General features: G+C 47.0%; 1 protein-coding gene across 4 annotated transcripts in view; it reads left to right on the top strand.

Annotated features, from left to right (window-relative positions):
• Window positions 1–3048: 3048 nt before the first annotated feature.
• LOC137379949 (E3 ubiquitin-protein ligase RNF123) overlaps window positions 3049–22574 on the top strand; it is a 536536-nt gene continuing 517010 nt past the window's right edge. For 2 of the 4 annotated variants that reach the window (XM_068051363.1, XM_068051364.1), the window contains exons 1-4: window positions 3049–3314; window positions 6417–6530; window positions 13429–13513; window positions 18377–18459. In XM_068051363.1, the coding sequence (XP_067907464.1) occupies window positions 6440–6530; window positions 13429–13513; window positions 18377–18459 (259 nt within the window). In that variant the 5' untranslated portion in view covers window positions 3049–3314; window positions 6417–6439. Of the gene's footprint in view, window positions 3315–6416; window positions 6588–13428; window positions 13514–18376; window positions 18460–22574 lie in introns of all 4 variants that reach the window. The other 2 variants (XM_068051365.1, XM_068051366.1) reach the window with 2 other exon arrangements.

The following is a 22574-nucleotide window of genomic DNA, read 5'->3' on the forward strand; positions in this document are numbered from 1 at the left end:
CCTTTTCTGGGTATTTACACTCACTCTGGAGTATCTATCTCCTTCCTCTGGGTATTTACTCTCACTCTAGAGTATCTATCTCCCTCCTGTCGGTATTTACTCTCACTCTGGAGCATCTAACTCCCTCCTGTGGGTATTTACTCTCACTCTGGAGTATCTATCTCCCTCCTGTCGGTATTTACTCTCTCTCTGGAGTATCTAACTCCCTCCTGTGGGTATTTACTCTCTCTCTGGAGTATCTAACTCACTCCTGTGGGTATTTACTCTCTCTCTGGAGTATCTAACTCCCTCCTGTGGGTATTTACTCTCTCTCTGGAGTATCTAACTCCCTTCTGTGGGTATTTACTCGCACTCTGGAGTATCTAACTCCCTCCTGTGGGTATTTACTCTCTCTCTGGAGTATCTAACTCCCTCCTGTGGGTATTTACTCTTTCTCTGGAGTATCTAACTCCCTCCTGTGGGTATTTACACTCACTCTGGAGTATCTATCTCCCTCTTCTGGGTATTTACTCTCACTCTGGAGTATCGAACTCCCTCCTGTCGGTATTTACACTCACTCTGGGGTATCTATCTGCCTCCTGTGGGTATTTACACTCACTCTGGGCTATCCATCTCCCTCCTTTGGGTATTTACTCTCACTCTGGAGTATCTATCTCCCTCCTTTGCGTGTTTACACTCACTCTGGAGTATCTATCTCCCTCCTGTGGGTATTTACACTCACTCTGGAGCATCTATCTCTTTCCTGTGTGTATATATCCTGACTTAGAGCTATCTATTTCCCTCTTGCGAGTGTTTATCCTCGCTCTGGCATTGGTAATTCCCTCCTGTGATATTTACCATCACTCTGGGGTATCGATCTTCCTCTGTGTTTTAAGAAGGGTCTTAAAGGGGGAGACAGAAATGGAGGTTTGGGGTCAGAATTGGCTGGACCGCCAATGGTACTGTGCAAGAAGTGGTCGGACATCATGCACATTCGATGTTCTCGACATTGAAAGTGTTAGATTGCAATCCAGATATTGAGCTTTTCTTTTGTATTTACTTTCTTATATGCATATTTCTTGTTCTAAGTGTGGCAGTGTGCTAAACTCATAATCGTGCTTTGAAGATTCCAACTGACTTACCTCAACTCTCCACATCTTCGCACATTGAAAGTTTCAGTTCATAAAATATGCATGAATTTCAAAGTCAGCTACATTCAGAAGTTCTGAACTGTTATGTACATAGCTGAGCAAGTCACGCAGTATGTACTTTTCTGAATTTGGCTCAGCTTCTCCTTCTGACCTTTCATATGGAAAGCCAGACTGCGCTTTTCTCACAACATAAAATCAGAGCATCTTACCGCGGAAGGAGGCCAGTAAGGACATCATGCAGGTGCTGGCGCTGGCGCTCCTGAGGTGAGATTTTCCTTGGATTTAAAGCCATTGGCCATCTGCTGGTGGGACATGGTCAGTCCTTGCCAGTTTATCCCAGGGAGGGTGATGGTCTGACTTCACTGGTCCAACTATGGGAGGAAATCAACAGTCCTTTTCATTCCATCCTGGGGCGGGAGTTAGACAGACCCAGCCAGTCAATCCTGGAGTGAGGGGTGGGGGGTGGGGGAAGGGGGTTCATTCATGGATTAGCTAGGGTGGAAGTGGGGGATCAGTCCTGGATCGGCCAGGGTGCTGGGGTCAGTGCTGGATCAGTCGGGGTGCTGGGGTCAGTCCTGGATCGGCCAGGGTGCTGGGGTCAGTCCTGGATCGGCCAGGGGGTTGAAGGCAGTGGGGAATTGGTGGTTGCTCGTTGTGTGGGGAAGTGTGGTTCATTTGGACTTTCAGAAGGCTTTTGACAAAGTCCCACATACGAGATTAGTGTGTAAAATTAAAGCGCATGGGATTGGGGGTAGTGTATTGCGATGGATAGAAAATTGGTTGGCAGACAGGAAACAAAGAGTGGGAATAAACAGGTTTTTTTCCGAATGGCAGGCAGTGACTAGTGGGGTACCGCTAGGACCCCAGCTATTCACAATATATATTAATGATTTAGATGAGGTAACTAAATGTAATATCTCCAAATATGCAGTTGACACAAAACTGGGGGGGAGGGTGAATTGTGAGGAGGATGCAGAGAGGCTTCAGGGTGATTTGGACAAGTTGAGTGAGTGGGCAAATGCATGACAGATGCAGTACAATGTGGATAAATGTGAGGTAGCAGAAACAGGAAGGCAGACTATTATCTGAACAGCTATAAACTGAGAGAGGGAAATGTGCAAAGACACCTGGGTATTTTCCTGCACAGGATGCTGAAGGTAAGCATGCAGGTGCAACAGGCAGTAAAAAGGGCAAATGGTATGTTGGCCTTCATAGCGAGAGGATTCGAGTACAGGAGCAGGGTATCCTTATCTGAAGAAGGATGTTCTTGCTGTAGAGGGAGTGCAGCGAAGGTTTACCAGACTGATTCCTGGGATGGCGGGACTGAAGTATGAGGAGAGATTGAGTCGGTTAGGATTATATTTGCTGGAGTTCAGAAGAGTGAGGGGGGAATCTCATTGAAACCTATAAAATTCTAACAGGACATGACAGGATAGATGCAGGAAGGATGTTCCCGATGGTGGGGGAGTCCAGAACCAGGGGTCATAGTCTAAGGGATATGGGGTAAATCTTTCAAGACTGAGATGCGGAGAAATTTCTTCACCCAGAGAGTGGTGAACCTGTGGAATTCGCCACCACAGAAAGCAGTTGAGGCCAAAACATTGTATGTTTTCAAGAAGGAGTTAGATATAGCTCTTGGATCCAAAGGGATCAAAGGATATGGGGGGAAAGCAGGAACAGGTTACTGAGTTGGATGATCAGCCATGATCATAATGAATGGCGGAGCAGGCTCGAAGGGCAGAATGGCCTACTCCTACTCTCTATGTTCCGATGTTGAGAGCTTGTGACCAACTCCTGGACGAGGAGCCTCGACCTCCACTGCCCAGGAAAGCTGAGGCTGGTTGCAGCGCCCCCTATTGCCAGGCCCCAGCGCAAAGACGAAGACCCCTCCCCCACCCAACAGCGGGGCGCGCATGCGTGCAGTGGCAGGCGGGTTCTCCGGGACCGGGCTGACCGCGTTTTGAATGTGCGCTGCATCGGCGTTGGCTGCGGCTCCCGTAGTGTAAAATGGTGGCGGTGTCGGGGCTGTGAGGAGGCCGCGGGTAGAGCGTTACCGGGGAAACGGGGGCCAGAGCTCGGGATATCGCGTTGGCCGGTCTCGGAGTGTGTAAGGCTGCAGCACTTTCAACCACGGAAACCGAGAGAAACCGAGGACAGCAACCGGAGCTGGAGGGCACTGAGGCGGTGAGAGGCGTCTGCAGATCTGCGACGGCGATGTAGCCCCGGCTGGGAGAGATTGACCTCCCATCACAATCACCCCCCCCCATCACACTGACCCCCCCCCCATCACACTGACCCCCCCCCATCACACTGACCCCCCCCCATCACACTGACCCCCCCCCATCACACTGACCCCCCCCCATCACACTGACCCCCCCCCATCACAATGACCCCCCCCCATCACACTGACCCCCCCCCCCCATCACACTGACCCCCCCCCATCACACTGACCCCCCCCCATCACACTGACCCCCCCCCCATCACACTGACCCCCCCCCCCATCACACTGACCCCCCCCCATCACACTGACCCCCCCCCCATCACACTGACCCCCCCCCATCACACTGACCCCCCCCCATCACACTGACCCCCCCCCCATCACACTGACCCCCCCCATCACACTGACCCCCCCCCATCACACTGACCCCCCCCATCACACTGACCCCCCCCCCATCACACTGACCCCCCCCCATCACACTGACCCCCCCCCCATCACACTGACCCCCCCCCATCACACTGACCCACCCCCCATCACACTGACCCCCCCCATCACACTGACACCCCCCCCATCACACTGACCCCCCCCCCCCCCCATCACACTGACCCCCCCCCCCCCCATCACACTGACCCCCCCCCATCACACTGACCCCCCCCCATCACACTGACCCCCCCCCCATCACACTGACCCCCCCCATCACACTGACCCCCCCCATCACACTGACCCCCCCCATCACACTGACCCCCCCCATCACACTGACCCCCCCCATCACACTGACCCCCCCCCATCACACTGACCCCCCCCCATCACACTGACCCCCCCCCATCACACTGACCCCCCCCCCATCACACTGACCCCCCCCATCACACTGACCCCCCCCATCACACTGACCCCCCCCCATCACACTGACCCCCCCATCACACTGACCCCCCCATCACACTGACCCCCCCATCACACTGACACCCCCCCATCACACTGACACCCCCCCCATCACACTGACCCCCACCCCCATCACACTGACCCCACCCCCATCACACTGACCCCCCCCCCATCACACTGACCCCCCCCCATCACACTGACCCCCCCCCCCCATCACACTGACCCCCCCCCCCCATCACACTGACCCCCCCCCCCATCACACTGACCCCCCCCCATCACACTGACACCCCCCCATCACACTGACACCCCCCCATCACACTGACACCCCCCCATCACACTGACCCCCCCCATCACACTGACCCCCCCCATCACACTGACCCCCCCCATCACACTGACCCCCCCCCCATCACACTGACCCCCCCCCATCACACTGACCCCCCCCATCACACTGACCCCCCCCATCACACTGACCCCCCCCATCACACTGACCCCCCCCCATCACACTGACCCCCCCCCATCACACTGACCCCCCCCCCCATCACACTGACCCCCCCCATCACACTGACCCCCCCCTCCTCACACTGACCCCCCCCTCCTCACACTGACCCCCCCTCCTCACACTGACCCCCCCCTCCTCACACTGACCCCCCCTCCTCACACTGACCCCCCCCCTCCTCACACTGACCCCCCCCTCCTCACACTGACCCCCCCCCTCCTCACACTGACCCCCCCCTCCTCACGCTGACCCCCCCCTCCTCCTCACGCTGACCCCCCCTCCTCCTCACGCTGACCCCCCCCCTCCTCACGCTGACCCCCCCCCCTCCTCCTCACGCTGACCCCCCCCCCTCCTCCTCACACTGACCCCCCCTCCTCCTCACACTGACCCCCCCCCTCCTCCTCACACTGACCCCCCCCCTCCTCCTCACACTGACCCCCCCCTCCTCCTCACACTGACCCCCCCCCTCCTCCTCACACTGACCCCCCCCCTCCTCCTCACACTGACCCCCCCCTCCTCACACTGACCCCCCCCTCCTCACACTGACCCCCCCCTCCTCACACTGACCCCCCCCTCCTCACACTGACCCCCCCCCTCCTCACACTGACCCCCCCCCTCCTCACACTGACCCCCCCCCTCCTCACACTGAACCCCCCCTCCTCACACTGACCCCCCCCTCCTCACACTGACCCCCCCCTCCTCACACTGACCCCCCCCTCCTCACACTGACCCCCCCCTCCTCACACTGACCCCCCCCCTCCTCACGCTGACCCCCCCTCCTCACGCTGACCCCCCCCTCCTCACGCTGACCCCCCCCCTCCTCCTCACACTGACCCCCCCCTCCTCCTCACACTGACCCCCCCCCTCCTCCTCACACTGACCCCCCCCCTCCTCCTCACACTGACCCCCCCCCCCTCCTCACACTGACCCCCCCCCTCCTCACACTGACCCCCCCCTCCTCACACTGACCCCCCCCTCCTCACACTGACCCTCCCCCTCCTCACACTGACCCCCCCCCTCCTCACACTGACCCCCCCCCTCCTCACACTGACCCCCCCCCTCCTCACGCTGACCCCCCCCTCCTCACGCTGACCCCCCCCTCCTCACGCTGACCCCCCCCCTCCTCACGCTGACTCCCCCCCTCCTCCTCACACTGACCCCCCCCTCCTCCTCACACTGACCCCCCCCTCCTCCTCACACTGACCCCCCCCCTCCTCCTCACACTGACCCCCCCCCCTCCTCACACTGACCCCCCCCCTCCTCACACTGACCCCCCCCCTCCTCACACTGACCCCCCCCCCTCCTCACACTGACCCTCCCCCTCCTCACACTGACCCTCCCCCTCCTCACACTGACCCCCCCCCTCCTCACACTGACCCCCCCCTCACACTGACCCCCCTTGTATACTGACACCCCCTCTCACGCCAACACCCCTCTTCACGCAGACCCCCCACTCTCACGCCGACTCCCTCGTCACGATGACACCGCCCCCCCCCCCACCTCATGCTGGCTCCCCCCCCCCCCCCCACCCTCACGCCAGCTTCCCCCGCCACCCTCACGCCGGCTCTCTCTTCCCCACTCTCACGCTGACAACCCCACCCCCTCCCTGATGCCCCTCTCCCTCCGCACCCACTTCAAAACATGGAGGTGGAATTCTGAAACTGTTCCTGATGCTAAATTTGTTTATACACAGATTTGCAAGTCATAGTGGCACCGATGTGGAAAATGACGTCTAAAGGTACCAGCGCAACCTACAGCATGAAGAGTTATCGGCTTACCTCTGACACAGAAAAACCAAAAGCCACAGGTATATTTGTATCACTGAAGGTGTAGAAAGTTGAAACAACCTGAATGATGCTAATTGGTATGTGCATCTAAATACCCCACTTCCATTCAAATTGATATTTTGTAAGAAGCAATAACCTTGTTTGGTGAAAGTTGAAAAATAACGTGAAAAAATAGAGATTCAAACAAATCAAATTGCTGCTGTCTGGATGGCAACTGTGTCCCATGCGTCTGCTAGGATCGGAAAGGAGATTTTCTTCCCATTTCAGTTCTCGGGCATTGGTGTTTAGCTGGCTTGATGGAATTCTTTACAAGTGGGAAATGAGTTGGCCTATTGGAATCCTGTATGATTGGAGCTGCGATTGAGTTTCAGCGCTACCAAACCCTGATTGGTGTCAGCCCTGACTCAGTGAGAAGATCATGGATTCAAATCCCACATAATTTCAGCTGACGAGCCAGTACAGCACTGAGGTACTGTGAACATACAAATTCGGAGCAGGAGTTGGCCACTCGACCCTTTGAGCCTGCTGCTCCATTCAGTAAGTTCATGGCTGAACTGATTACTCCACATTTCCACCTACCCCCAATAACCTTTCACCCCCTTGCTCATCAGGAATCTATCTACCTCTGCCTTAAAATTATTCAAAGACTCTGCTTCCATCGCCTTTGAGGAAGAGAATTCCAAAGATTCACGACCCTCTGAGAGAAAAAATGTCTCCTCATCTCTGTCTTAAATGGGTGATCCCTTATTTTTAAACAGTGACCGCTCGTTCTAGATTCGCCCAAAAGAGGAAACATCCTTTCCACATCCACCCTGTCAAGACCCCTCAGGATCTTGTATGTTTCAATCAAGTCGCCTCTTGCTCTTCTAAATTCCGGCGGATACAAGCCCAGCCTGTCCAATCTTTCCACATAAGACAGCCTGCCCTTTCCAGGTATTAGTCTAGTAAACCTTCTCTGTACTGCCTCCAACGCATTTACATCCTTCCTTAAATAAAGAGACCAGTACTCCAGATGTGGTCTCACCAATGCCCTGTATAGCTGAAGCATAACCTCCCCACTTTTGTATTCAATTACTCGCAATAAATGATATTTTATTAGCTTTTCTGTTATGTTTTGGCAGTACAGTCTTTTGGATGAAATGTTAAACTGAGACCCACCTACTATTGCAGGTGAACGTAAAAAATCCCATGGTACTATTCGATGAAGAGCAGGGGTGTTCTCCCTGGTGTGCTGTCCAATATTTATCCTTTGACCATCATCCCTCAAACAGATTATCCAGTCATTATCACGTTTTTATGAGATCTTGCTCTGCAGAAATTTTCAGCAATGTTTCTTACTTTGCAAGCATGACTGCACTTCAGAAGTGCTTCATTGGCTATAAAGCACTTTGAGACATCCAGAAGTTGTGAAAGACACTGTATTTTTAATCATCAGCATTGCTTGGGAGGAAACCATTGCTTGGGGTGATTGTCCTGCTCCTTCAGTGTGAACAGAATTCATGTCTGATCCCACATCTGTGCCTTGTTGATTCTTTCTAGGTGGAACTGGGATTACAGTCAGACTGTGGGCCAATTAAATGAATCTTTATGTTCCATTCCCCCCCCCCCCCCATTAAGAGAAATTAGAATCACACTTGAGGGAACTTCCTGTTACAAGAATTTGCTCAGTTCTCTGTAGTTAAATTATGATTGGAGTTAGATTGCATTGAGGCTGCTGGCTTGTTCTCTGTTATATGGCACTGACCTGAGTTTATGATATGACCTAAATGTTGAGTGCATACAATAGCTGTAAATAATTTGCTTTTAGTTGAGATATGTGGCTAAACAGTGGATGATCCTTAAGCAATCGATGCAACTGGACATAGATTGAATATACACTGCAGTTGTTAAACACAGTACTCTTGAATCTCCTGTGGCGTTGCCTATAGCGTGTCTGAAGATACAGGATACAATGGAGCTGCAATGCTTCCTCGTGGTTGCAGCCTGTAATTAGAGTGACACCAGGACTTGTTTACATTGGGAATTTCCATTCTATCTGATTACAGTGGCACGTTCAGTCGCAAATGTTGATGTATAAAGTGCAATCAAAAGTCATGCCGGAGTGAAATTTGTGGACAGAAAATGCTTTTATGCACAGACTCAATATTTTTGGCACATTTTTCTATATAGTTGGCTGTATGGACTAATTGTTACAGTATATATTAGCTAGAAGCCTATAGCATGTAGGGTAAAATCTAGGCTGCAGTGTGTTAGAAGGCAGTAATCTCTTTTAAGGCAACACTTGCAGTGCCGGATTGGATGGGTTATCAATACTGTTCAAAGCTTTCTACCAGTTTCTTCTTGTACTCGTACCAAGGCTACTTTTCCTTCTTTAAAGACAAGTAAAATTCCAGTCGGAGGCAGGAGTTAGAATCCCAGTGGAAAGGGAAACCATGCGAGTCCTGCTGAAGCACTGATCTTCATACAAAGTTTAATTTGACTGTTCGATTACCAGGGAATGCCAGGCCTTGTCTGTAAACATCCCAGGGTTTTAAAGGGAGTAGATGAGAACATTGCAGGTGCCCAAATTATAATCTTCCAAAGTCCTCTCGATTTGAGAATTGTTCCTTTAGATTGGGAAATTGCATGTCTTTCTCAGCTATTTAAGAAAGATGGTAGAGGGAAATGAGGGAATTATAGACCAGTTAGCCTAACACCTGTGTCAGGAAATTGCTGGAGTCTCTAAAAATTAATGATCGGGTGAATGAACATATTGAACATTTTTAGCTGATCAGAGAGAGCCAGCATGAATTTGTAGAAGTTAGGCCTGACGAACATGATTGCATTGTTTTGAAGAAATGATGGAAGTAGTGGACAGGAGAATGTCTATGGGTGTTATTTATATGGACTTCCAGAAGGCATTTGGTTAAGTCCCTGGAAGAGACTGTTTGCTAAAGTTGAAGCTCATGGATTTGAAAGCAAATTATTGACCTGGTTAGGAAATTGGTTGAGCAGCAGGAGACAGGGAGTAGGGATAATTGGCAGGATGAGATTAGTGGTGTCCCACGAGAATCTGTGTTAGAGCCTCAATTATTCACTGTATTCATTAACTATTTAGATCATGGGATCGAAAGCCCCATATCCCAATTTGCTGATGAGACAGATAGGCGACATTGTAATGTTACACTTCCATCTACATTATTTACAGAGAGATATTGATAGATTACGAGAATGGACAAAACTGTGGCAAATGGATTTCAATGTAGGCAAACATGAGGGCATTTGCTTTGGACCAAAAATGGATAGAACAGGGTATTTTCGAAATGATGAAAACCAGTGGAGGCCGAAAGAGACTTGTGGGTCCAGATACATAGATTATTAGAATGTTATGAACAGGTACAGAAAGTAATCAGAAAGGCTAATGAAATGCTGGTCTCTGTCGAGAGTACTAGAATACATAAGAACATATGTGGGAGTAGGCCATTTAACCCCTTGAGACTGCTCTGCCATTCAATAAGATCATGGCTGATCAGATTGTGGTCTTAACTGCACTTTCCTGCCGGCCCCCTGTAACCCTTTACTCCATTGCAGATCAAAAATCTGTTTAGCTCAGCCTTGAACATATTCAATGACCCAGCCTCCACACCTTTCTGGGATAGTGAATTCCAAAGATTAATGACCCTCTGAAAGAAGAAATTCCTCCTCATCTCTGTTTTAAATGGGAGGCCCCTTATTTAGAAACTGTGCCCTCTAGTTCCAGATTGCCTCATGAGAGGAAACATCCCCTCAGCATCTACCTTGCCAAGCCCCCTCAGAATCTTGTGTTTCAATGAGATCACCTCTCATTCTTCTAAATTCCAATAAGTTTAGGCCTAACCTTTCCTCATAAGACAAGCCCTTCATCCCAGGTATCAACCTAGTGAACCTTCTCTGAACTGCTTCCAAAGCAAGTATATCCCTCCTTAAATAAGGAGACCAGAACTGTATGCAGTACTCTAGGTGTAGCCTCATCAACACCCTATACAGTTGTCGCAAGACTTCCCTACTTTTATACTCCATTCTCCTTGCAATAAATGCCAACATTCCATTTTCCTTCCTAATTACCTCCTTTACCTGCGTGCTAACTTTTTGTGATACATGTACAAGGACACCCAGATCTCTCTGTACAGCAGCATCCCACAGTCTCTCCATTTAAGTAATCTGCTTTTCTATTCTTCCTGCCAAAGTGGGCAATCTCACATTTTCCCACTTTATACCTCTTCAGCCAAATTTTTGCCATTCACTTAACCTATCTATATCCCTCTGCAGACTCTTTGTGTCCTCACAACTTGCTTTCCCACCTGTCTTTGTATCATCAACAAATTTGGCTGCAATACAGTCGGTCCCTTCATCCAAGTCATTAATATAGATTGTAAATAGTTTGAGTAGAAGTCATGCTTCACTTGTACAAAGCCCTAATTAGACCACACATGAAGTACGTGTGAGCAGTTCTGGGCACCACGTCTTAGGAAGGATATATTGACCTTCAAGGGAGTGCAGTGTAGATTTATCAGAATGATACCTGGACTGCAAGGGCTAAATTACGCAGCAAGGTTACACAAGCTGGGGTTGTATTCCCTGGAATTCAGTAGGTAAGGGGTGATTTGATGGAAGTTTTCAAGATAGTAAATGGAACAGAGAGTAGATTGGAAGAAACTAATTCCACTGATTGGCGAGTCTCAGACTGGGGGCATAGTCTAAAAATTAGAGCCAGACCTTTCAGGAGTGAAATTAGGAAACACCTCTACAAATGAAGGGTGGTAGAAGTTTGGAACACTCTTCTGTAAATGGCAATTGCTGCTAGAGCAGTTGTTCAATCTATCAATCCCAGATTTAAAATTTTGTTCGCCAAAGGTTTTAAGGGATATGGGGCCAAGGTGGATTTATGGAGTTAGGTAACAGATCAGCCATGATCTTCTTGAATGGTGGAACAGGTTTGAGGGGCTAAGTAGCCTCCTTCTGTTCCTATGTTCCTGCATAATTGTGCCTATTTGGTTGGTCCACTTATTGATTGGCATTGCTGGCTGGAGGTGTGGCCTATTGCCAGGAGGATTACAGACATGGCTGACAATGTTTCTAATTATTCAATGACTTTATTGCACCCCAAGTCCATTTCTGTAACTTGAGTGTAATATTTTATTAATTGTGACCTTGCGAAATGGCAGTCAATATTTAATTCAGTACTCCCAATGGCTCCAATCAATTAGTAGCTCTGTACTGGCAGTTCAGTGAATTCTCCATGGGCAAGAGTCTCATTGTGCTGTGTGAAATCAGTCTATAGTTCTGGTTAAACACAAAAGGCAGATTTTCTTTTTGTTTCTGAGGGTGCTTTTTTTTTGAAGATATGTTTCTGTTTCATTCTGTCCCTCTTTGTTCTTGGGTCTTTCTGTGTCACGCACTGCCTCCTATGGAGGAGGATGACTCCGTCTGTGCTTGGCTTCTTTCAACGTAAACTGTTATGGCAGAGCAAGAAGACAATGGTGACACAGCTAAACACAAGTTCAGGACTGATGTAAGGAAGCACTTCTTTATACAGTGTTTAATATTTAAAATATTCTTCAAGGAGGGAAGTGAGGCAAAAATGTGGGGGATCGTTTAAGCAGTAATTATAGTCTATGGTGGGGATTGTAGGTTGCAATGGAAGGTCGAACCACCAGGCCTAAATACTCCCTTTCATCTGTATTGATCTTTGACCATTTCCCGATCGCTGTGTGGTAAAGATTAAGCAGAAAGAGAGTTGCAGAGGCAAATATATGCCCTGCTTCTCTGTGACCCTGACACTGAGGCTATTTGTGCACTGTGCCACTGCAAAACTGAGTGGTGAGGATATGCTGTAATGTACCATTTAAATAATAGCAATATTTGTCGAATCTGTTTGTGTTCTGACTTGGTCTGTGATCTGAAGAATTCATAGAACAAAGTCACCACCTTACTACTGAATCTGCTGGTAGTGCTGTGAGGTGAGTTGTAGTTCTCTTGATGTCTTAGTGGGTGAAAGCATTACCCAGTATGATACTGAGCCACACAGACCAATGTGACAGCAGTTTTAATCTTCATTATAGGCTCAGTTAGTTGACCTCATCTGGGATGCTAGTATGGATGCTGTGCTTGGCTTCTCTTGAGCTAGAGAGGTGACAAGATCCAGTCTCTGATTTCTATGCAGTTACTGATGTTGGAAAGAGTACAGGCCAAACAAGGACAGGTTGACATTGGCTGTGATGTCTCTACAATTGAACAGTCTGTTGCTTCTTGCTTCTACATCAAGGTGAGGACTTGGATGAGGTACTGCAGGGCTGCCAGCACCTATGTGACTATATACTTCTGATTGAATTGCTTAAAATATTAAAAGGATTTATTAGGGTAGATACAGAGAAACTATTTCCGATAACGGGAATCAAGAATGTGAGGACAAAATTATAAAATTAGATCCAGGCCATTTAGGAGGGAAATTGAGAAGCACTTCTCTCTCAGGGGGTAGTGGAAGTCTGAAACATTCTTCCCCCAAAATGCTGTGAATAGTGGGGGTCAACTGGAGCTTTCAACACAGAGGTGAATAGATTTTTGTTAGGTAAGGGCATCTAGGGTAATGAATCCAATCCAGGTAAATGGAGTTGAGGTACAGATCAGTCATGATCCAGTTAAGTGGAGCAGGCTGGCGGGGCCTACTTCTGTTCTATGTTTCTTACACAGCACAATGTGGGATCTGGAGGGTGGGAAAGGGAGATTGGTTCACAATGCATGACTGCATTTGAACCAGTTACATTCAGGAGTGTATGCAAACACCACAGTAGAAGTAAATGTGTTTGAATATCCACGTGCTTTAGTATTGATCTATTAGGTCAGTATTTGTCAATCCATCAGACTCCCTGATTCCACACTTCTGTTTTTTTGTTGATCCAGGTTTTGTGAATGACAAACTCCTCAGCAACTACCTCCATCATGCCTTCCCCAGCTCTGAGAACACACAACTGGCTGCTACATCCAGGTACACCCTGTTTGATGAAGTGTATCTATTGACTGTTTCATCGTCACATAGATTTCACATACCTTTGGTGCCACCTCTCTGTGGCTCCAATTTGCAGTTCCGAGTTACTGATTGTTAATGGCAGTGTAAAATTTCCTCTGAGCTGGCGAGCCTGTGCTTTGTAGTACAGTCATTTTATTGGCTCATTTAGTATTATGCTCCACCATATTCCACCTATATATTACTGTAGGGATCAGGACAGTCCATCAGAGCATAAATGCTGGGTGCAGGTGGACATTAAAATGGGTGAGTACTTGCTGCTATGCACTAAATTAAGATATTTAAGCATAATAATGAACACTAGATAGCTTTATATAATTGTAAAAAATAATGCTTCTGCAGCCTATTTTATTGCAATGGATCAGCCTTGTTCATCAGAACAGATTTCAGAGATATTTTTCAGTGAAAATATTGAACGACAAAGCAATTCAAACAGCCATCCTAACCAAGACTTGTAGTGTCAGCTGCAGTGTTTCAGATGTTAGAAAGCATTTGATGTGGCACTGCGATTGGCTTCCTTGCCTCTGGGCTTGGGGTGGAAAAATTGACCAGGTTGTTTTCCAGTGACCCTGCGGGAGAGTGTGCGCATGGATAGCAGCTAAGAACAGGAACAGGTTCGGCAGTGCTTGAAACGCCAGACAATATCTGCTGCCTCAGCTTGCACGTGGAGTGTGGTCACTTGCGCGATATGCTGGAAGGCAGTTGGCACCTGTGAACTGTACCCCTGTGTGAGTCAGCGCAGAAGGGGAATGTAAACAACACTGGCTCACCTCGGGGAATAAAATTAAATTGTAACCTAAGTAGAGGCAGACTTGTTACAGTTTAATGTGGGAAGGAACTTCATTTTAAGTGGCTGTCAGCTTAATTCTGATTCTGAACACTATGTATGCCATTCAGTGTGTCATGTGATCAACATTCCCCAAAGTAAATCTTCTGCTCTATAGTTATTATGTAAGCAGCGTGCTCCTGTCTGTAAGATATAAAGAGCTTCTATTACTCGGTGTACTTGGGCATTCTGTGATTTCTTTACAGAGAGCTTGCCAATGTATCCATGTTTGCTTGACTTCAAGGCCTGCAGAGAGCGGGTGTAATGGTACCCTCCGCCCCCCTCTCTTTCTCCATATAGCTGCATCTGACTTTGCAAGATTCAGCAGTCACTATTAATAGCTTGGCAGTGCAACCAGATGATGCAGCTTAGTTTAAACAACCCTGGTGGTACAGATGTGCTGCAGAAAGATTGCACTTTCATTCCTTACCTTGTTATAACTGTGCAGTCAAATTGAAGTTGACCTTTGATAGAGGTTGAGATATGGCTCTGGATGGGCAATTTAAAAATCAGATCGACTTACTAAATAAATATGTTCAAATGCCTTTTTAGCACTGTTTGCAGTAGTAGGGTTGATTAAGGCATTTCCTGCATCATTATATGTGTACAAAAACTGCTCTTTTTTTCTGTTCTTCAGTTAGTTCTTTTTCTCTTGTTTTGTTTGCCTTCCAATTTTTTCTGCTTCTGGTCTCTATTTCTGTTGCTGGCTGTGCTTGCTACCTACATTGGCTCCTGGTCCACAATGCCTTGATATTAAAATTTTCATAGTATTCAAATCCCTCCATGGCCTCACACCCTACCTCCCTATTTCTGTAGCCTTCTCCATCCCTACAACCCTCCAAGATATCTACACTCCTCCAATTCTGGCTTCTTTCGCATCCCCAGTTATAATTGCTACACCATTGGTCGCTGTACCTTCAGTTGCCTAGGCCTGAAGCTCTTGAATTTCCTCACTAAACCTCTCTGCCTCTCTACTCTATCTCCTCCTTTAAGATGCTCCTTAAAACCAACCTCTTTGATAAAGCTTATGGTTATCTATCCTAATATGTGGCTTGGTTTCAAATTTTGTTTCTTGAGAAGTGCCTTTGGACATTTTACTATGGTAAAAGTGCCACAAAAATTCAAGTTGTTGTTTTCAATGTCTCTGTGGCTCATGCAAATGTTCCATCACTTTCAAAAGCCCAGGGCGAGCAAGATGAGAACTGACATGTACCAGGTTGGAGATGTATACTGAGGCTAGGAAGGCTGGGACTGCCTGGGAGATACTGCACCATGATAGAGGATGGAGATGGGAGTCAGGTTGGGTTGGACTGGGGCTTGGGGGCTAGGTGCTGGGAGAGTGTGGGAGTGTTGAAGATGGGGCACTGGAGTCTGGGAATGCTGAAGGAGGATGAGGTGTGCAGTTTAAAGCAATCTATAAATATGTATGAAACATCAATTTGCTCAACTTCAGTTTTGATTAAGTGCTCGGAAAGAGAGCCAACTGATGCACAGCAGCAGTACAGAATTCTAATAGCAAGGGAGTGTTAGAGGACACCAACAGGGCTTGGAGTAGATGTGCTGGGAGTGGGTCTGGCTGTGTGGGGAGAGTGGGAGGCCATGTACTGGAATTGCTGTTACAGGACTAGCCTACCTTAGTTTGTTTTATGTCATTAGAATGTAATGTTTTTAAGTAGACCTCCAGGCTACAGAAATATCAGATGTTTGTGTCAGGGTGGCATGGGTAGCTTATGCACTGGTGAGGTTGGGGCTGAAGGCACATGTTCGCAGTGAGGTTCCATGTATACTGGGACCGAAGAAACAATGCTGAACAAAGGCACAGTTGAGGACTGGGAGCTTCAGGACATGGCTCAACGCAAGGCCTGGGCTTCTGAGAGACAAACAGGCCTGTTGATAGCAGCAACACTCTAGAAGTGGACCAATAGAAGCTGCAAGCATTAGCCTGGAGGGAAGAGCATGAAACAGACAGGTGTGGCTGCAATACCCCAGACAGAGGATGGCATCTGTCATGGCAGCAGCAAACAGTTATTTTTGAGGGATTTGATTGTTCTCTTTATGGTGGTTTCTGGTTACTTTTGGTGAATGTGAAATTTGAGTCGATCGGCATGCAATAGTGAAATGAGTGTTTTTAAGTGTAAAATTTGAGTGAATTAGAAAGCTTTGCACTGAATGGTAACTATAGACATGGAAATCTCTTCTCCTTTTCTTTCCCCCCCCCCTTCCCCCACCCTCACTAACCCCCTCCCCAAACCTGACTGATGTACATGGGCAATATATAACATCCAGCTTTACAGTTAATCTTGTGAGTGGGTGTCTGTTTAGTCATGCCTTTCAAAGATATCACAGCTCAGCATCATAAGCATGATGGATAAAAAGTGATTGCTGAAATGTAGACTTAACATGTTAAGTTGCCCATCAAATGTCTAATCGATTAAATGTGAACAAATTGTTTTGCGAAGTTGGTTTGAGCTGCAAGCTTGATTTTCTTTTTCAGTAATCGAAGCATTTAACATTAAAATTAGCATAATGTAATCAACCCCCTATAAGCAAACAATTCAGAATAAAATGCACATGGTTACTCATAAAGTAGCCCAAAAAGTCTTAACGTTTCTAGAAGATGCTTTCTCGTAAGGCCTGTATTGAAAGCATTGGGTTCAGTTTGGAGAACTTGATTGCAGCTTGAGTTATTATTTCTTGGCCTTGCTCTGCTTGATTTTCAGTTGCTCCCTATCCTGTACCTACACTTTATATTGCAGAATTTTATTCACCCTTTCTTGTTCCCTAATGCCTTTGTGATTTCCTTTCTCACCCCCATGGGTTTTAATCTGCACTTTTGTTCTTTCTGTGATATACTTTCCCTGCAGTGCTATAAAAGATACGGCTGAGGGACGACCTGGTAAAGGTCCTTGAGACTATGAAAGGGTTTGATGGGGTCGATGTAACGAAAAGTGTTTGTGCTTGTGGGAATCCAAAACTAGAGATCATAAATATAAGATGGTCACTAATGTATCCATTAGGGAATTCAAGAGAAACTTCTTTACCCAAAGGGATGGTAAGAATGTGGAAGTCGCTATCACAAAGAGTAGTTGAGGTAAATAGCGTAGATGCAATTAAGGAAAAGATAGATAAGAACATAAGGGAGAAAGGAATAGAAGGATAGGCTTCTAGGGTTGGATGAAGAATGTTGGGAGCAGGTTTGTGTGGATCATAAACAGCAGCACAGAACAGTTGGACTAAATGGCCTTTTCTGTGCTGTAGACTATTCTATATACTGCGAGATCAGAGGTTAGTTGGTGAACAAAAATTATATCTCTCTTCCAGCAACTTTGTCTCTGCTCTTTTCCTGCTCCCTCATTAATTTTGTGGCACATATCGCTTGTCTTATTCTCCCACTTGCTCGTTCTCGTGTTGTGCTTTGTGTCGTTGTTACAGTCTTTTGAACTTAGTTTCATTGTATCCAGTTTTATGTTCCAAGTTCCACTTGATTATATTTGGCATCTCCCATAGTCAAATCAAGCAGCACTTGGTTAGGTTTAGAGTGATCAGTGATTACATCTACCAGCTTCTGTATGCCTGAATGCTACTTTGTAGAACTGGAATTAAACAGTGCTGATTCTGCAGAATGGGAGACCTGTCCATTTTGAAAGCTCTTTCCCTGTTTTCCCCCCCCCTCCAGGCTCCCATTCCCTCCAGGTACTGGCTCAGGTTGTGATACTACTCTGTATGTGCATGCCACTCTATGGTGTGCAAATAAATAATTCACCATCTCAACTGAACTCAATCTTGTCCCAATTTGAAGCCAATAAACCTCTGCCTAGCGCTGGGTCACTGAGGTCAATTGTAGCTCTTTCCCTCCTTCCCCCAGAATGAGATTGGAAGCTGAGTTCATGAAGTGGCGTGATGTGCTTTAATGTTACCGACTTCTTCTGTGGTCTAGCTTAAGCTAGAAGAAGTGTGTACTTTCATGGCAATAATTGTGTGTTGTATGTTTGTTTCAGGAAGCCGTTGAACTTTCAGAATCTGAATGAACATTTAGATCGGCTACTGTCTGAAGGACTGGACAATGAGGCAGATGACAAAGGTAGGACATGTGGAAATAATGCATGGACCTGCAAAAGGATTATAATGTGAAATGGGACCATCACCTTGTACTGCTTTGTGAGAAGGGGAGATAGGATATATCTGTGATCCATAGCCCCAGATGTAGGCATACATGGCAGGGAGGGCATTTGTTCTTAATGCCGATGTCTTTCATGCGCCATCATGGTACTGCCTTGTGGGCATGTCTTGTCCTCATCCGACTTGGTCTGTCTGCAGCCTTTGACATGGTTGACCACACCGTCTTCCTCCAAAACCTCTGTTGTCTGACTGGGTGGAACTGTCCTCATCTGATCCCATTCCTATCTATTCAGTCATAGCCAGAAAATCTCCTGCAGTGGTTTCTCTTCCTGCTCCAGCACCATTACCTTTGGAGTATCCCAAGGATCTCTCCTTGGCTTCCTCCTCTTTCTCATCCACATACTGCTCTGTGACATCATCATTGGAAAACATGTTATGTTCTACGTGTACATTGTCGGCACCCAGCTGTACCTCACCACCACCTCTCTGGACTCCTCCATTGCCTCTGCTTTGTCACACTGCTTGTCCGACATCCAGTGCTGAATGAGCAGAAATTTCCTCCAGTTAAAAGCTATTGAAGTGACTGAGAGAGTGGTGGGAAGGAGCAAGAGTGGAGCAGGGCATAAAGAGTGCAGGAGAGCATGAGACTTCACTGAGAGCACGGCGGGAAGGAGCGAGAACGGAGCGGGGCAAAAGAGTCCAGGAGAGAGCGAGACTTCACTGCGAGAGTGGTGGAAAACAGCAAGAGCAGGACGGGCTTAAAAACAATGCTGAGAGAGCAAGAGTTCACTGAGAGAGTGGTGGGAAGGAGCAAGAGTGGAGCGGGGCATAAAGAGCCCAGGAGAGAACGAGCCTTCACTGAGAAAGCGGTGGGAAGGAGCGAGAGCAGAACACCACTAGCTGCCACTGCCACCAGTCTGTAGGTTTAGAACCTGCGTTCGGAAAAAAAATTCGAGGTGTGACATCATAGGGAATCAGGTACGTAATTGGCTGGTGAGTATTTCCCATTTATCTTCATTAAACTAGGGAATAAGCTGATGAGTCCTTTTTTTTTTTTAAAGTAAGGTTTATTAATACTATTAAGATGTATTTTGTATTAAGATTTATCAGTATTAATAAGGTTTATGAGCATTCGTAAGATTTATTAATAGTAGTAAGGTTTATTAGTATTGGTAAAGGTTTTTTTTTGAGCAGTAGAAAGCTTATTAACTCACACATAGAGGAATGGCAGGGCTGCTCCAACCTCTGGAGTGCACATCCTATGTGGGAACTCCAGGATGCTTCTCATGTCCTGGATAACCATATGTGCAGGAAGTGTTATCAGTTGCAGTAGCTTGAGCTCCAAGTTTCAGAACTTGAACAGCTGGCGGCACTGCGGAGCTTCCGTGAGGTTGAGAGCTTTGTGGATAACATGCTTATCGATGTGGATCACCCCACAGCTTAAGAGTATGCAATGAGAAAGGGAATGGGTGACTGCCAGATAGTCAAGAAGAAACAGGCAGGTAGTGCAGGAGACCCCTGAGTGTGTCTCATTCTCTAACCGGTATTCAGTTTTGCATACTGAGGTAAGTGATGGTTCATCTGGGGAGTGTAGCCAGAGGCAAGGCCATGGAACCACAACTGGCTCAGCTGCACAGGGGGGGGGAACGCAAAGAATACCGGAAGAGCAATAGTGATAGGAGATTCGATAGTCAGGTGAACAGACAGGTGTTTCTGTGGCTGCAAATGTGAATCCAGGATGGTGGTTGCCAGGGTCAAGGATGTCACTGACTGCATTGCACCCTGAAAGGGGAGGGGGGTTGGTACGGTGAACAGCCAGCAGTCGTGGTCCACATTGGTACCGGTGATACAGGTGGGAAGACGGATGTGGTCCTGCAGAAAGTGTTTAGTGAGATAGGTAAGAAATTAGCAAGCAGGACCTCAAAAGTAGTAATTTCTGGATTACTCCCAGTACCACGCACAAGTGAGTATAGAAATAGGATAAAGCAGATGAATGCGTGGCTGGAAAGATGGTGCACGAGGGAGGGTTTGAGATTCCTGGGACACTGGAACCAGTTCTGGAGAAGGTGGGGCCTGTACAGGTCAGACAGGTTGCACCGGAACAGAGGCGGGACAAATTTCTTGCAGGGCGACTTGTTAGTGTTATTGTGAAGGGTTTAAACTAACTGGGCTGGGGTATGGAAACCAGGAGGAAATATCAGAGAGGAATACCGAGATGCGCAAAATACTGGGAGAGATAGCACTAGAGTAGGGAATAGTAAGTTATTAGATGGGGTAGGAGTAAGGGAGAAAGTAATAAAGTCTAAGTCAGGGTTAATGTGCATGTATGTGAATGCACAGAGTGTTGTTAATAAGATTGGTGAGTTACAGGTGCAGATTGTTATATGGTTTTTGTTTTTGTATTTAAAAACTTAGAATGCTGTGTGCTTTAAAAAACTGAAAAAGGATTTTTCATTGGGCATTAACACCTGCAAATAGCTGAAATTTTTGGATGTTTTGAAAGGAAGCTGACTTTGTGTACAAGGACAGGAAAGCAGGCAATTTCAAGGAAACCAGCAAGGGGTTTGATCTCCTCAGAGCAACTCTTTGAATGAAAAGGGAGACTCTATGTCTGGGCATGTGACCTGGTTAAGAAGGTTTTGCTTTCACTTTGGACCCTTTAAAAAGCCAGTAAATTGGACAAAGAGCAGGCATTTGAAATTTGACCCGCCTGGAGATCAGCGAGGAAGACCCAGAGAAAGTGTTAACTCTCTTGTTAACGGAATCATGCATCACTTGAGAAGAAACCCTGTAATTCAAAGGTGGCAGAGTCCTATTGCCTCCTGTCTCTGAAGAATCCCTGCATCGTGTGGTTCTTGCTGCCTCCTGTGTATTAAGAAATCCTGAAATCTGAAGAAATATTCTACTGCTATCCTGCTGCTGTAAAACCTAAGAGGACCTGTTGCTGCACCCCTGATGAAAGACCTATGTGAAGCCTGCTGCAGTTAAATTGCCTACCCATCACAGACTCAGGGACACCTCGCCAAACTGAAGAACTTCCTACCAGAACGTGACAAACTACGTTATTTTAGTATTCCTTTTATTCCTATAAAACAGCTGTAAACAAAAATCTTTTTTTCTCCAGTTAACTTTTTTTTAATGTATGTGCATGAGGACTAGGGAAATAAGGAGCTTTATGTATATAGATTTATCTCATTATTGGTTAAGACTTGCTTTTATAATTAGTTTTGTTGTTGATTAAAGAAACCTAGTTGGTGTGCTTTATTCTGGAGGTCAAATAGAGTATGTAATTGACTGTTTTTTGGTAGGTGGGAAAATTTATTGCTGTTACCTGTGGATAAGTGGGACTGAATTAACAGTAAACTCCTCCGCCTTGGTTGTAACAAGGTTGACTTGTGGAAATATGATGCTGTGGCTGTAACAGAGTCCTGGCTCAAAGGAGGCCAGGACTGGGTGTTAAATATTCCTGGAAACAAGGTGTTCAGGAAAGATAGAAAAGGAAGGAAAGGGAAAGGAGTGGCAGTATTGATTAAGGAGAGCATTGCATTGCTGGAGAGAGAGAGAGAGATGACCCTGAGGGGTCAAGGACGGAATCTATTTGGCTAGAGTTAAGGAACAAAAAAGGTGCAATTATATTACTCGGTGTGGTCTATAGACCACCAACTAGTGGAAAGGATGAAGATGAACAAATTTGCAAGGAAATTACAGAAAGGTGCAAGAATTATAGGGTAATTATAATGGGGAACATTAATTATCCAAATATAGACTGGGATAGTAGTAGTATAAAGGGCAGAGAGGGGCTAGAGTGTGTTCGGGCAGTATGTTTCTAGTCCAATGAGAGGGGAGGCACTGCTGAACTTGGTTCTTGGGAAGGAGGTGGACCAAGTTCAACTTCGGTGGTGGGGAAACTTCTGGAAACAATAATTTGGGACCAAATTAATAGTCAATGGACAAATACAGGTTATTTAAGGAAATAAAAGCAAAATTCTGCAGATGCTGGAAATCTGAAATAAAAACAAGAAATGCTGGAAATACTCAGCAGGTCTGGCAGCATCTGTGGAGAGAGAAGCAGAATTA

Source organism: Heterodontus francisci, chromosome 19, assembly GCF_036365525.1.
Source record: "Heterodontus francisci isolate sHetFra1 chromosome 19, sHetFra1.hap1, whole genome shotgun sequence".
NCBI lineage: Eukaryota > Metazoa > Chordata > Chondrichthyes > Heterodontiformes > Heterodontidae > Heterodontus > Heterodontus francisci.